General features: G+C 35.6%; 2 protein-coding genes across 2 annotated transcripts in view; both read left to right on the top strand.

The window, feature by feature from the left end:
• The first annotated feature begins 3607 nt into the window (after positions 1-3607).
• Positions 3608-4777, top strand: LOC131078877 (replication protein A 70 kDa DNA-binding subunit C-like). The gene is made up of 2 exons (XM_058016702.1): positions 3608-4075; positions 4346-4777. The coding sequence occupies exons 1-2, from the start codon at positions 3608-3610 to the stop codon at positions 4775-4777; spliced, it is 900 nt and encodes a 299-aa protein (XP_057872685.1).
• A 5145-nt stretch (positions 4778-9922) lies between these two features.
• Positions 9923-13685, top strand: part of LOC131078868 (putative E3 ubiquitin-protein ligase SINA-like 6) — a 39178-nt gene continuing 35415 nt past the window's right edge. The window contains exon 1 of the mRNA XM_058016698.2: positions 9923-10371. Coding sequence (XP_057872681.2) covers positions 10150-10371 — 222 coding nt within the window. The 5' untranslated portion in view covers positions 9923-10149. The remainder of the gene's footprint in view (positions 10372-13685) is intronic.

Below are 13685 nucleotides of genomic sequence, written 5' to 3'. Positions count from 1 at the left end.
TAATATTTATTTATTTTTAACCACAATTCATATCTTGGAACTACCAAGGCAATACGAAAATAATAGAATAGAATTTAGGGCAAGATTAATGATGTTCGAGGTTGAATGAAGACCCTCATATTTAAAAGTTAGTTAAAATTCATTTAGTTGTTGTAATGTTTCATTTTTTTATTCTAATGTTTTAGAAACCAAAAAGTATATTAAAATAAAGTTAGGAGTAAGACTGAATAGCATTTGAATTAAAACATAATTAAAACAATGGCTCTTAAATAATAAATTATTATTTTTCTGGCATTGGAAAAGATATATTTGTAGCCTTTTAGCTAATTAAAATTTGAGGGATGAAAACAAATTAAGAAGAATAGAATTTATGTAGCTTTAGAAATTTTGCACCTTAGGTGCATGTTTATGCATACCATACACCGCTTTATGATAAAAGCTAATGATTTCTATATAATATAATTTTACTACATGTTATCAGATCATGCCACGATTAAATGAAGCTATTGATGTAATCTCAATTTCAAGCGATTTACCTAATCATCAATTGTCACCCTCGAAACCAGAAGACGCCAATGCTTCAGGATCTGACTCAAACTCCATTGACTAGAATGAACACAATGAAAGTGAAATTGAGATGCTTGCAAAGAACGTTACTGCAAAACTTTACTGTTATGCATAAACAGAATAGTGCGGTAACATAAAATAAAGTTAAAACAAACAGATAACAATCATACATGATTCACTCCATAACACATATATTTTGGTTACGCAAAAACTCTTTGTTAGAGATAAAAACTGCGGTGGGGATGGCACCCACAACTTCACTACTGCAATAATAAAGATTGCTCGGTTAGAGCTACATTTAGCTATTTCTGATAGCTTACCCTGTTAGGAGTAACAAGATCTATTAGATCTACCTTGCTAAAGGATTTTACAACATTGATCTGAATGTTGCACCTAGTTAGAGGATTTACAATTTATAGACTTGGTTAGAGTCTTTTACCCTGTTAAAGGTTTCTCTTTCAACTTCACAATATTACAATAAAATCATTACAAATATCTGCAACTTTACATCTGAAATGTTATAGCAGATTCTATGTGCTCAGAATAAGATTACCTTGCTTATAGCATACCTCGATAACCCATATTGTAACTCGATAAACCCTTCTGTTTACTCTGTTCTTCGACTGTTCTCTGATAACCTTCTCGGTGACCTCTTAGTGTCTCTGTAACAGTCTTCCTTCATACATACACTTTTTTTTACTCTCTTCCCATGTTGTATAAATAGATCTCTTAAAGTGGTGATCTAATTCATTGCTTCGATCTTACAAACAAGATTCCTCGAATGAATAACTAAAGAAAATATTACATTAGTTAGATTGACCTTGCAATCATACACAATCTTTTAGTGCAATTTCCAATGTAATAACGGTTAGATGTGCCTCGATCTTGTAACACATTTTCATGTGCATGTCCAAGTTCAATGTATCTGGTAACACGTTTCACTCGATGAATATCAACTCAGTGTGTTAACTTTACTGCTCGGTAGCCATAAAAAGATACTCGATAAACAGCTCGGTGAATACTGCATTCTGTGACTGCTTTCTTTTATAACCGACTAGACTATTCATACCGACTTCTCTGTGTGTACCGACTGCATGATTCGGTAATGCTAACCGATTAGAATATATATTATGACTTTGAATATAAAAACTAATGGCAATTTGATAAGTAGTAACAGTAATCACAATTTCAAGCAATTTACCTAATCATCAACTATCACCCTCGAAACCAGAAGACGCTAATGCTTCAGGATCTGACTCAAACTCCATTGACTGGAATGAACACAATGAAAGTGAAATTGAGATGCTTGCAAAGAACGTTACTGCAAGTTGCCATGAAACTATCAAAGATCCAAGTCGAACATGTGACCAGGCGCAAAACCTTCAAAATCAGGGGATTGAATTGGTTGAGGGTGCTATGCAAACGCTTAAAACAACCTACAACATACTTCAGACCTACTACGAATCAATCCAAGAAATGTGATATAGAGAGTTTCATGGAATAAATGATTTAACAACACCAAAGCATAACTTCCATGAATTTGTTAATCATGTATGCCACCCTGAATAGTATGGAAATTGGAAAATGGAAGTTTTTTGTTGTACTTATTGATTTTGAATACGTGTGACATATGTTACCTTTGAGAAAAATTGTGAGCGACTACAATGTACAATAAAGTTTCACTTTGCAACAACTAACCACAATGTTAGTTTTCTTCCTTCCACGAATAGTGCTAAGGCATTTAAAATATCAAGGATAAACTTCAAGATTTATAGTTCAACTAACTCTCATGGAATAAATGATTTAACAACACCAAAGCATAACTTCCATGAATTTGTTAGTGATGTATGCCCCCCTGAATAGTATGGTAATTGGAAAATGGAAGTTTTTTGTTGTACCTGTTGATTTTGAATATGTGTAACATATGTAACCTTCAAGATTTACAGTTCAACTAACTATCGCTATGCACACACTCTAAACGCCCTAATTAAATAATTGCAATGTTAGTTTACTTTTTTCCATGTATAGTGCTTAGGGATATACAATAACATTTAAAATATAATAAAAAAATACTTTGTACTCTACAAAAAAATTGATATAAAGAATCTGACCTTGTATAAAAAAATTGGATGGGAGATAGCTTTCCATACATTAGAAGATGAAAAAATGTCGAGTTTGATACAAAGAATCTGACCTTGTACAAAGTCTTGTGCTATATGCTATTTAATCACACGAATTAATACTTTGTAGGAAAAACTAAACAATGGACATACTAACTACAGATGCAATCAAGCTTATAGTGGAAGGAGCTATAGACTTATACCAGTGCATCCAAGTATTCTTTGTATCAACATTTGGGAGAAACCTTGAACAAACTACACGATTTCGACTAGATATTTTTTATGGTACACATAAGCACAAAGCAACGTTGCCCAAGAAGTATAATAATTAGATACTCTCTGAAGAGATTAAGGTCAGATCCATAGTAAAGTTATCAGAGTACAACTGTTCCAAGTCGAGTAAGACATGGTAAGGAGCTAATTATGACAGTGTTTTTTGGATTTAAAAATAAAAATAAAAATGTCGCTTATAGAATTAGAAAATGTAATGTTGATAGTTTGTTTCATTAAACATGTGTAGGTGGATTACAATTATACACCTAGAGATTATATCTATGATACATGAAATGATTGAGGAACAAGTCCCCCTTGATGCAGACCAGTACTGGCAGGTGGATCAAGCGGCACAACTCACCCCTACTTTGGATGTTGGAGTAGAAAACCTCCAAAATTCAGGGACACTCTCTCAGACAAAGGTACTATTTGGAGTAAAGCGACCCTAAAGTTCAAGTGGGCTATTGAGCATAATTACGCCTATAAAGAACTTGAATCCATTCCAAACAAGGTGGACCATCAAAGGTCGTGTGACTATAAAGAAAGAAATTCACCGATACAATAAGCAAACAAGAAGTGGCCGAGTGTTTAGCTTCGACATCATAGACAGGGAAGGGACAGAGACACGTGTTTTAGGTTTTAATAATATGGCAGACACACATTATGGTAATACATACATTGGAGCTATGTATAAGATTTCGGGTGGGGTTGTGAAAACAACTAATAAATTTTATAATAAACTTAACAGTGAGATAGAAATAACTCTTGTGCCTAAATCGATAGTAACCCCCTGTGAAGATGACCCTTCCATTCCAAAAAACCATTTCTCATTCATGCCTATTAATGAAATACTTGAACAAAGTAATAATTCAAACATCAATGTTATTGGTGTTGTTATCTGTGTAGAACTAAGCTCTACAATCAGAAGAAGAAATGGAATAGAGGTTATAAGGCATACCATAAAGCTACTGGATATGTCTCGAACAACAATAGAAGTTACAATATGGGGAGCACCATCTAAGAAAGAAGGTGTCCAACTGCAACAAAAATACTACCTTCAAGAGACAACAATCCTAGCAATCAAGAGTGGACGTGTTTGTGAATATAATGGAAAAGTATTGAGTACATCAAGCAATACACACCTAATTCTAAACCCAATGATAGTAGAAGCTGATAAATTGAGAACCTAGTTTGACCAAAATGTAAGTGACACACATGAAACTTTGGTTAAGTATGCTGGCTTACCTTCGTCAATTACACAGATGACAATCAACAACATCCAACGAGAAGCAGAGCATATGGTTCAACCTAATCATTGCATACTAAATGCAACAACCATACACATTAAAACATAATTGTTCTGCTATCCAACATGCTCCAATCAGATAAATGGAAAAGAGTGCAAGAAACGATTAATTCGGAATGGAGAGTTAGATTGGTATTGTTCTAAATGTGAGATGACACTCGCAAAATGTGCTTACAGATATATAGTTCATATACAATTAGAAGACCATACAGATACATTATGGGCTATAGCATTTGATGAAGGAGAAACACAACTACTGGGCATGCTTGCTGAAACCTTGTATAAGCTACAGTTCGACACAGATATAGAAAGCAATACTGATGAAGTAATAAAGTCTATGCTAAACAAACAATACATCTTCAGATTGACGTACAAGAAGAAAAAATATAACGAAGAGGAACGACTGAAAATAACAATTACTAAGGTAGAACAAGTAGATTTTGTTGCAAAAAGTAATACCTTACTTGAACAGATCAAAGCAATGAATGATGAAATGGGAGCTGAGGAATAGATTGAAATATTATAAAAATAAGTTTGTACAATGATTGTCGATTTTTCATAAAACACAAAACAAGATGTATCCATAAACAATATGAATATTGAAAAATTCTAATGTAAAAAGCCTTTGTGCCCCACCTTGTAAAAATGACATGTATACGAATGTAAATATGTATTTGTTAAATGTTGTAAGTGTTACTCAATAGCACGACTCATTCCAAAAATTTAAATTCATTTCTTGCTCATTAAACTCGTATAAATAGATATATGATACAATTGGCACTTTCAGTACATATGAATGCAAATATATATTTGTTAATGTTGTATGTGTTATTCAGAACATACCTTCTTCCAAATATTTGGTTCTATGTTTTGCTCATTAGACTTGTATGAAAAGATATATGGTACACTTGACACTTTTTATTGTTTTACTTTACCTGTATTGTATTAATACCATTTCTTTTCATTCACGATTTTCAATTGCCTGACTATAGACTATCTAACCCCAAAATGTGTATATCAATAACAAACATTGAATTTGTTTACAAATGGCCGATTGTAATAGTGGAAAGAGGCAACTTAGCCCAAGGCAAATAGAAATAAGAAGAGAGAAAAGTTGGAAGAGAAGCCAAGATTATTATGCACAAAACAAAGAACAAATTGTGACACATAGGCGCCTAAGAAGAGAAGAGAAAACTACCCAACACCAACAACAAATACTGCACATGCCTACATCCAAAAATAATCCGATGTTTACAATGGCATTGAAGAGATTTTGTCAAAGAATAGACATGCTAGCTAGCCTAAGAACATGTCGTGTGTGTAAGGAGTCCTACCCAGGCATGCTCCTTTGTTCATCAGACCTCGTGACCACTTGTCGAAGTTGCTTTAATGAGAAAGGCCCGCATCGCTTCTCTGTAGCCAATAACGTGGATCCTAGAGAGAAGCCAACAGTCCTAAAAAAGCTAAATCGGATAGAAGAAATGCTTATTGCTAGAGTAAATCCTATCTTGCAAGTGAATCATACAATTGGAGGTCAATAAAAGTACAACGAACATACAGTTAGCTTCCTGCAGGATATAAAAAGTATAGCAAAGGAGCTTCCACGAAGAGTTTATAACTTAGATGTGCTTATAATACGTCGATTAAATACTCAAGGTCAATGTTATGAATGCCACGTGAGGAGGTCACATGTTAGAGATGCATTGGAATACAAAGTTAAAAATGATCCATATTATAAAGATGTTATAATCATTGATGATCATTAGTTAGAACTCCCTGAAAGAAGAACAAACATTGCTGGCATTGTACATACCATTGAAACTAACGATTAATTTATGGATATACATACTGGTGATGAGAGTGATGAAGAACAATCCGAAAATGAAATACCAAACACATCATCTTTTGTGGCTAAATTACCAAATAAACATCGTGAACTTGAAATCATAAAGCAAACATTGGAGCTTGAAGATACTGTAAGTGAAAATATTGCTTGGCCTACAATTGATACATCTTCAGTTAATGAATATAATACTGAGAGCTTACTTGACATAGCATTCCCTACACCTTTTCCAAACGGAACTTCTCTACAATCCCAACCACGATTAAAAGAGGTAAAAATGCACGAGTATGTGTTACACCTAATAAGGTTTCATGACCAAAGGTTTGGAAGGCATCCAAGGTTTCGATATTTTGTATTCAATCTTATGATGCGCCATTGCAGTCAGGGACTTGCAACAATCTTCATTAAGAAAAATGTAGAAGAGAACATACCAACCACTATTGAAAACCTTCGTGCACAACTCAAAACTCTCCTAGATACACAATTAGGTGGAGAGCTTATGCATTTTGGGTCATCAATGAGAGGGACAAGGCCATATTGGAACAAGTGTCGCACTGAGTTATCCAATATGATTAACCAAATATGATCACCGACACTATTCTTCACACTAAGTGCAGCTGACACAAAGTGGCCAGATTTGTAGCAGCTACTGACAAATGATATGGCTCTGACAATGCAATCAAACAAGCACCGTCGACAAAATATGATCAATAACCCACATACTATGTCACTATACTTGCATCAATGATTTACTATCTTTCATGAAGAAGTCATCGAGAAACTCCCGAATGCAAAAGAACATTGGTACATATATGAATGGCAACATCGAGGAACAACCCATATACATGGATTCCTTTGGCTCAAAGATGCACCAGACATGGACAATCTTGATTGGGAAAACAATGAGGAGGTTAGAAAGGTAAGAACATTCTTTGATCAACATGTTAGCGCTTGGAACACACAAGATGTATCAATGAGAAATACTACAATACATCACTCCCTGTGATGATCTATTCCTACTAACTACGTCTGAAATATTAGCCACAAACATGTTAGAAGACTATGACAACATAATTAATCGAGTCCAACGACACACAAAATGCAAAGAGGGTACATGCTTACATAAGAAAGACAAAAAACTAGAGTGTCGATACAAAGCACCATGAAAAGAGCAAGAAACCTCCGCATTATCACGCGACACAAATAATACAAAGGAGTATAAACCTGCAAGAAATGATGATCGACTAAATATACACAGTCCAGAAATGATCTCAATCTGGAGAGCCAATATAGATTGCCAACTTGTTGTGTCACGACAACTCGTCTTAAAATACATTGCCAAATATGCATCAAAAGCAGAAAAGGCCTCAGAGAGTTGCAAAGATATGCTAACAAGAATATCCACGAGCCAACGAACAAGAGACGCTGCAGTAACCACATATAGGAAATTCATGACATAACTTCTGGTTGAACGTGATATTGGTGCACAAGAAACATGCCACATGCTACAGAAATTGCCCCTCGTTGTGTGTAACATAACTTTCACAACCTTGAATGTTGGTCGAAAAGTGCTACACCGAATAAGAACAAAAGAGAATGAAAGAAGGTTAATTTTTAGTTACCTGGATTCTTATATGGAACACCCAACAAAAATGGAAAGCATACCACTATTAGAATCTGCAAGATCTTACTCCTATGCAACAGCTCGTAAAGGTTGCAAATGGAAACAGTGAACAATAAAAGCCATTGTGAATGTTTTCCCAAAATTCTATAGCATTCCAAAACAAGATTCATAAATATGTGAAAACTTTTGCTAGAGTGAGTTACTCCTATACAAGCACTTTCGAAACATAGAACAAGAGATAGGCCCCGACCAAGAGATAATAATCGCAAATTGGAAACAAATGAATGAAAATAAGTATAATGTATGGCATGTAAACCGTACCACTGAACATGAACTGAATACTGAACAAGAAGAAGACAGTGAAAATGATATAAACAGAGAAAATGTAATGGAAATGCAAGAATGGGAATTACTCTTACGAATGGGAATAACAAGTCATATGGACTTAGATGAAAATGAAATGCTGCGAGTTTGATTGTAACTACAAATGGGATGAAATTACAGTGCCGAATGATCTACATGATATGGCATTACAATTCATAACCATGGCAAAAAATCATTGCCCAAATGAACCTATACCATTTGTTGACAAAGTACAAGAATATACCTTATCATCAGAGCAAAAACAAGCACTGGCAATAATCATGAATCATAGTAACAGGCTTACAAATGGAGCATTACATAAGATTATCCAAGGAACAATAGGCATAGGGAAATCTTACCTGATCAACTGTATAAAGAATGCACTTCAAGGAGAGACTCCCTAGAGCCGCCAAATCCTTATACTGGCTCCAACAGAAATAGCTACATTTAACATAAATGCAACAACAATACACTCAGCACTCAAAATCCCTATTAAAGAAATGCACCCATTACAAGGCCAAGCATTGACTGTGCTCCAAGAAGACATGAAATATGTATGATACATTCTCATTGATGAGATGAGCTTCATAGGACCAAAACTACTTCTACGAATAAACATGAGGCTAAGTGAAGCTTTCCCAAATAGACAACATTTACCATTTGAAGGGATATCCATAATTTTGATTGGCGACCTTGCACAATTACCACATGTAATGGACAAGCCTATCTATACTTCACACTCAAGTGCCATAGCACTATGGAACCTATTTACGACAACCGTGACCTTACAAACAGTGTTTTACCAACAGAGTGGAGAACCAACACAAGCACGATTTAGACAGATCCTTACTAACATACATAATGCACAACCAAAATAGGATGATTGGCAATTGTTGATGACACAAACAAGAACAATTTAACAAATCAATACACCTATTTCCTACAAATGACATGGTAAGGAGTCATAACAAAAAAATGTCACGAAATTGAATCGCCTAGTTGCGATTAGCGAAGCAACAAACGTTCGAAGTCGGCCAAATGTTGAATCTGAGGATGAACAATTTGAAAAACAAGTTCTATTATGTAAAGGCCAACAAATAATGCTAACAACAAATATATGGACCAAAGCAGGCCTCATAAATGGGGCTCTAGGTGAAGTACTCGACATTGTGTATCAATATGGGTCCAAGCCACCAGATATTCCAGCATATGTAATAACAAGAATTAATAACTACACTGGGCCATCATGGAATCCGACAAATCCAAAAGTTGTACCAATAACTCCAATATCACTAGGAAACAAAAAACAAGTCTTGCTTAAGATGGTGTGGGCTATAACAGTCCACAAATCCCAAGGCTTAACACTCCAGAAGGCAACAAATGACATAGGAGCTATTGATAGGCAAGACTTGACATTTACAGGCATATCTAGAGTTAAAAAATTAGACGGTCTTCGTATAGAACCTAGATTGTCCTTCGAAAGATACTCTAAAATGCAGAACAACCCATATACAATCATTAGGAAGCAAGAAGAAGCAAGACTACAACAACGATCACTGTAAAATAAAATAAAAGTTATATGTCATAACTATTGGATACTAGATGTATGGTTACGTATCTCTATAATGATATTTGTTTAAAATTTGAGACATTTAAATCTTTACAAATTTATTTAGTACTAGAAAAAGTTATTTAAAAACTGATAGATTACTTTATGTCAATTGCATCTGAAATGACTAATAGATACAGTTTTCACATCCTAATTTTATACTCTCCAACATAATTGATTAAAATATAGACTAATCATTGCACCTTTGTTTTGGTGCAAGCGCCAGTACTATTTAGTTCACGGAATTGTTGCTTAAGGACAGCCTTGAAAATAAGAGAGAAAATTGGGCGCCAGATCCAAATGCTTAAATCTTCATTTCCAACGAGAAACGGATATACAACAGTTGCGGTAAGTGTCGGCGTAAGCAAAAAAGTGAGGGAATTAGAAGGGTAGTACAGAAGAAACATATATTCGATCTAACAAGTCCAACAATAGCTAATAACAATGGTTAAATTCTCTCCCGGGGATGAGTACAGTAGCAATTCGAAGAGACCCAGACCAAGCAGTGCTGAAGAAGCTCCACCAGTGATGCAACAAAGGCAAGAGAGGGGAATTGGGTTATCTGGGTCAGAGAGTGACATGGGCATCGGCATGGCTGCTTTCATTGACCCCGAAACTCTTGATTGCTGTATTTGTATGGAACCCCTTTCATCCCCCGTGTTTCAGGTACTGGCAGTTGCATTCTTTTTCAATTTTGTTGAGAATGATAAATTACTAGGCTGCAGAAAACAATCAAACAAGTGGGCTGTGTATGCCATCAAACCTGATTATGTACATTTGCCATCGCATTAAATTGAACAAGATGACCACCAAATCATGATATGTGAATTTATTGTTGTATTTAACTAGAATGAAACCCTTCATGTCTATTTACCATTGTATATAACTAGAATGAAACCCTAGCGACCTCAACGTGAAATAAACTTCTTCATCAGCTGGGCCATGACAAGTTCTACATTTTTTTTTGATGTTCAGTTTCTTGAAAGAGTATAGGAAATTAATAAAAGTTTACAGGATAGTAAGTGTTAGGCCCAATAACTTATGAAGGCTTCTGGAGAATGACTATAAACAGCTGGCAATGTTTCAGCCCATTTCCAGGAGTTTCTGCAAGTTTCTTGGATACGAAAACATTTTGCAATCCTGGAAAGTAGAATGAATTTATACTAATTTGCCAAACACAGTTTCTGGAATGCAGAGATAAAACTGTTAAACCTGAGGAAGGAAAAGGATGAGGAAGTGCAATCACAAGGAAAACCTGGAAAAAGGAAAGAAACGTTCAAGGAACTCATAAATATAGAAGGATTAGGATTTAATGAGTTAATACTACATTTTTCCAAGCAGGAAGAAGAGGAAGAAAACTCCTTTGAAATCGTTAGCATGGAAGGGTGGTGTATGTTGAAGAGAGGTGAATATAACAGGCAGAAGAAGAGGAAAGGAAGCTTGAACTTTGAAGAACTAATATTTGGGATGAGATATTCACTTTCACAAGCCATGGACAGATAATTGCCCCCAGAAAAGAACCCTTGTTTTTTGTTGGATTGAAGTGCATATGATGCAGGAGCATCCGAGTTCACAAGTAAGCCCATGTCGACTAAAAAGACTTTCATGTTTCAGTTCAGTTTTCTTTTGTTTCCGTTGGTTTTTGGTAGTCTTTTGCTCTAGGAAGAATTTTGGCCAAATGGAGAACATCATCTTGTATAAGTGCTTAATGGGTATTTGTAGTTTAATTTGGCGAAATTTGGGCAAAAATTGAAGGCTGTGGCTTAATTAGGAACTGATTCTGAGGTTTAGGCAGTTCTTAGAATCCCAAGAACCATCGACAGGTTCTGTTTCCTACCAAATCCTCCAATGGTTCCTAGTTACTGGTGGAGTTGGAATTGCCAATAGGTGCTTGTTCCCTCCCTTTTCCTTGACTGTTCCAATTCCCTTTGAAAATGCCAACAAAGCCTACGACCCTTAGCTACTTTGCAAATCTTTCACGAGTTCGAGTGGTTCCAAGTGGAGCAAGAATCTTCAAGTGCTTGGTGCCTGGTTCCTGACAAAGGGCTACAGTGATCAAACTATTTGGGAGTTCCTAAGGAGGTAGGAACCTTTGATAAAATGCATGGTGCTTGGTTCTTGATGGGGTCGGAAACCTGACAAGCGAAACACACTTTAGAAGATCCCAGTGGAATACGAACCTTCCGACAAACGGTGGTTCCTAGTTCCTGATGGAATTAGAACCTCAACAAGAGCAATAAAGATGATTCAGAAGTTCCTAGTGGAATAGGAATCTTCGTCAAGTGGTGGTTCCTGGTGCGGTGGTGCCTAAAGGGTATTAAAGCTCTGACAAGTTTTTTTGAGGATCTTTTAAATGCTGACACATGCCAAGACTATTCAGTTCCAGTGGTTCAACCTCCATCACCATGCACATACAAAAGCCTTTAACACACTTTGTGAGGGGGGAGTTTAGAGGAAAAGCAATTCAGAGCTTGTTGATCTGGCTCAAATAATTTGGGGATTGGGGCATATTGATTGGAAAAATAATTGTTTCCAAAGATGATTGATTTGGATTTTATTTTATTCCCAAACAATATAATGTAGTGTATGAATAAATATTTTGAATTTTATTGTTTTGTGTAGAAATTTCGTGTTGTGGATGCATGATTGAGCTGTTTGATAAGACCCCTTCATCCTGACTGCATCAGCACATAAGGCAGTGAGCACAATGGGTACCTCTTTAGAAGTAGTCTAGGGATCCTTAGCCGGTGTTTACCTCAGAATAGAGTATATTAAAAGGGAAATGGATACAATTACTTTTTGAGGAGGCACTCTGCATCTTGTCAGCTAAGAATCCTCTCATGAGGAATTGGTTTAAATGGAGCAGGCAACACAAAGAAGTGGAAGTGAAGGAGGCAGGCCTAGTATTTGAAGGCTGTTAGGAAGGGCCTCGTGGATGATGAAATCACTGGAGAATTGAAGTTGTTCATTTCACATCACCTGAGTGGTCTAGATCTAAAGTTGGAGAACACTTGGTGCTTTAAAGGTGTTGGACATAAGGTTATACCATTATTGTATGCTTGCAAGGCCAATGTAACATTATTTAGCACAAATGCTAGGTAAATCTAAAGAGGGCCTTAATTTGGAATTTTGGATGGTAAACATATATTATCAGGTCTGGTTGGTGATTTCACTTTTTTGAAGCAACTTTGAGAAGGATGTGGTTATTTTTTAGGATGCCATGTATACTAATTTTTTTTTATGTAAACGAGCAGATTGCTCTTGAGGATAATTTGCTAATCCACCTCTTTAGATAGTGGGTCTGCTAACCTACGTTTTGATGAATCCATGCAGATGCATTACATCCATGTTGTTTTGTAGGATTTAGTGGGTATGTAATAAATAGGTCGTTTTGTGATTAAGCATATCAAGATGCAGGATTTTTCTAATGTTCGGTTAATATGGATTGAGATGGTGGTGCACAAGTCTTTGAAAAATTTGTTGTCCATATCAACATACATGCTGGAAAATTCTCTACTCTCTATGGTATACTGTTTTATTTTTCAGTTTCAAGAATGAAGGAATCTCTCTCTAGATTTTTTAGCAGCTATGGACTTCATTTTTTTTCCTGGAATTACAAATTTATGTTTCCAGAAAATCCAGATTTGAGTATCCAGCAGTTTCATATTTTTTAACAATTATTTCAGATTATTTTTAGTTTCAAAATTTCATAGTTTTGGTCAGTTTGTAATATGCTAGCATGTTTTAAGCTCAGCTCATAGCAGTGGTATTAGAGGACTTTCTTGGCCTCATGGATAGACATTGACATTATGTAGAGGGAATTCTAAAATAAATTATAAATATTCAATCATGTCTTACTTCACGATTGCATGGCAAGATGTGGTTGTGACAGGTGGAGGAAGATGTTTATTGAAGAGATAAAGTGTTGAATCCCTGTTTTGTTGTAGGAATCTCACTGCAAATTGTTTCAGAAATCAAGG

The sequence above is a fragment of the Cryptomeria japonica genome, chromosome 2 (genome assembly GCF_030272615.1).
Source record: "Cryptomeria japonica chromosome 2, Sugi_1.0, whole genome shotgun sequence".
NCBI lineage: Eukaryota > Viridiplantae > Streptophyta > Pinopsida > Cupressales > Cupressaceae > Cryptomeria > Cryptomeria japonica.
This window is presented reverse-complemented; position numbering and strand designations above follow the sequence as displayed.

Excerpts from the sequence above, each read along its gene's own strand:
- LOC131078877 (XM_058016702.1), top strand. The coding sequence starts at position 3,608 with ATGGCAGACACACATTATGGTAATACATACATTGGAGCTATGTATAAG. Across the intron at positions 4,076-4,345 it reads TTTGTGAATATAATGGAAAA|ATAAATGGAAAAGAGTGCAA; the intron begins GTATTGAGTACA and ends TGCTCCAATCAG.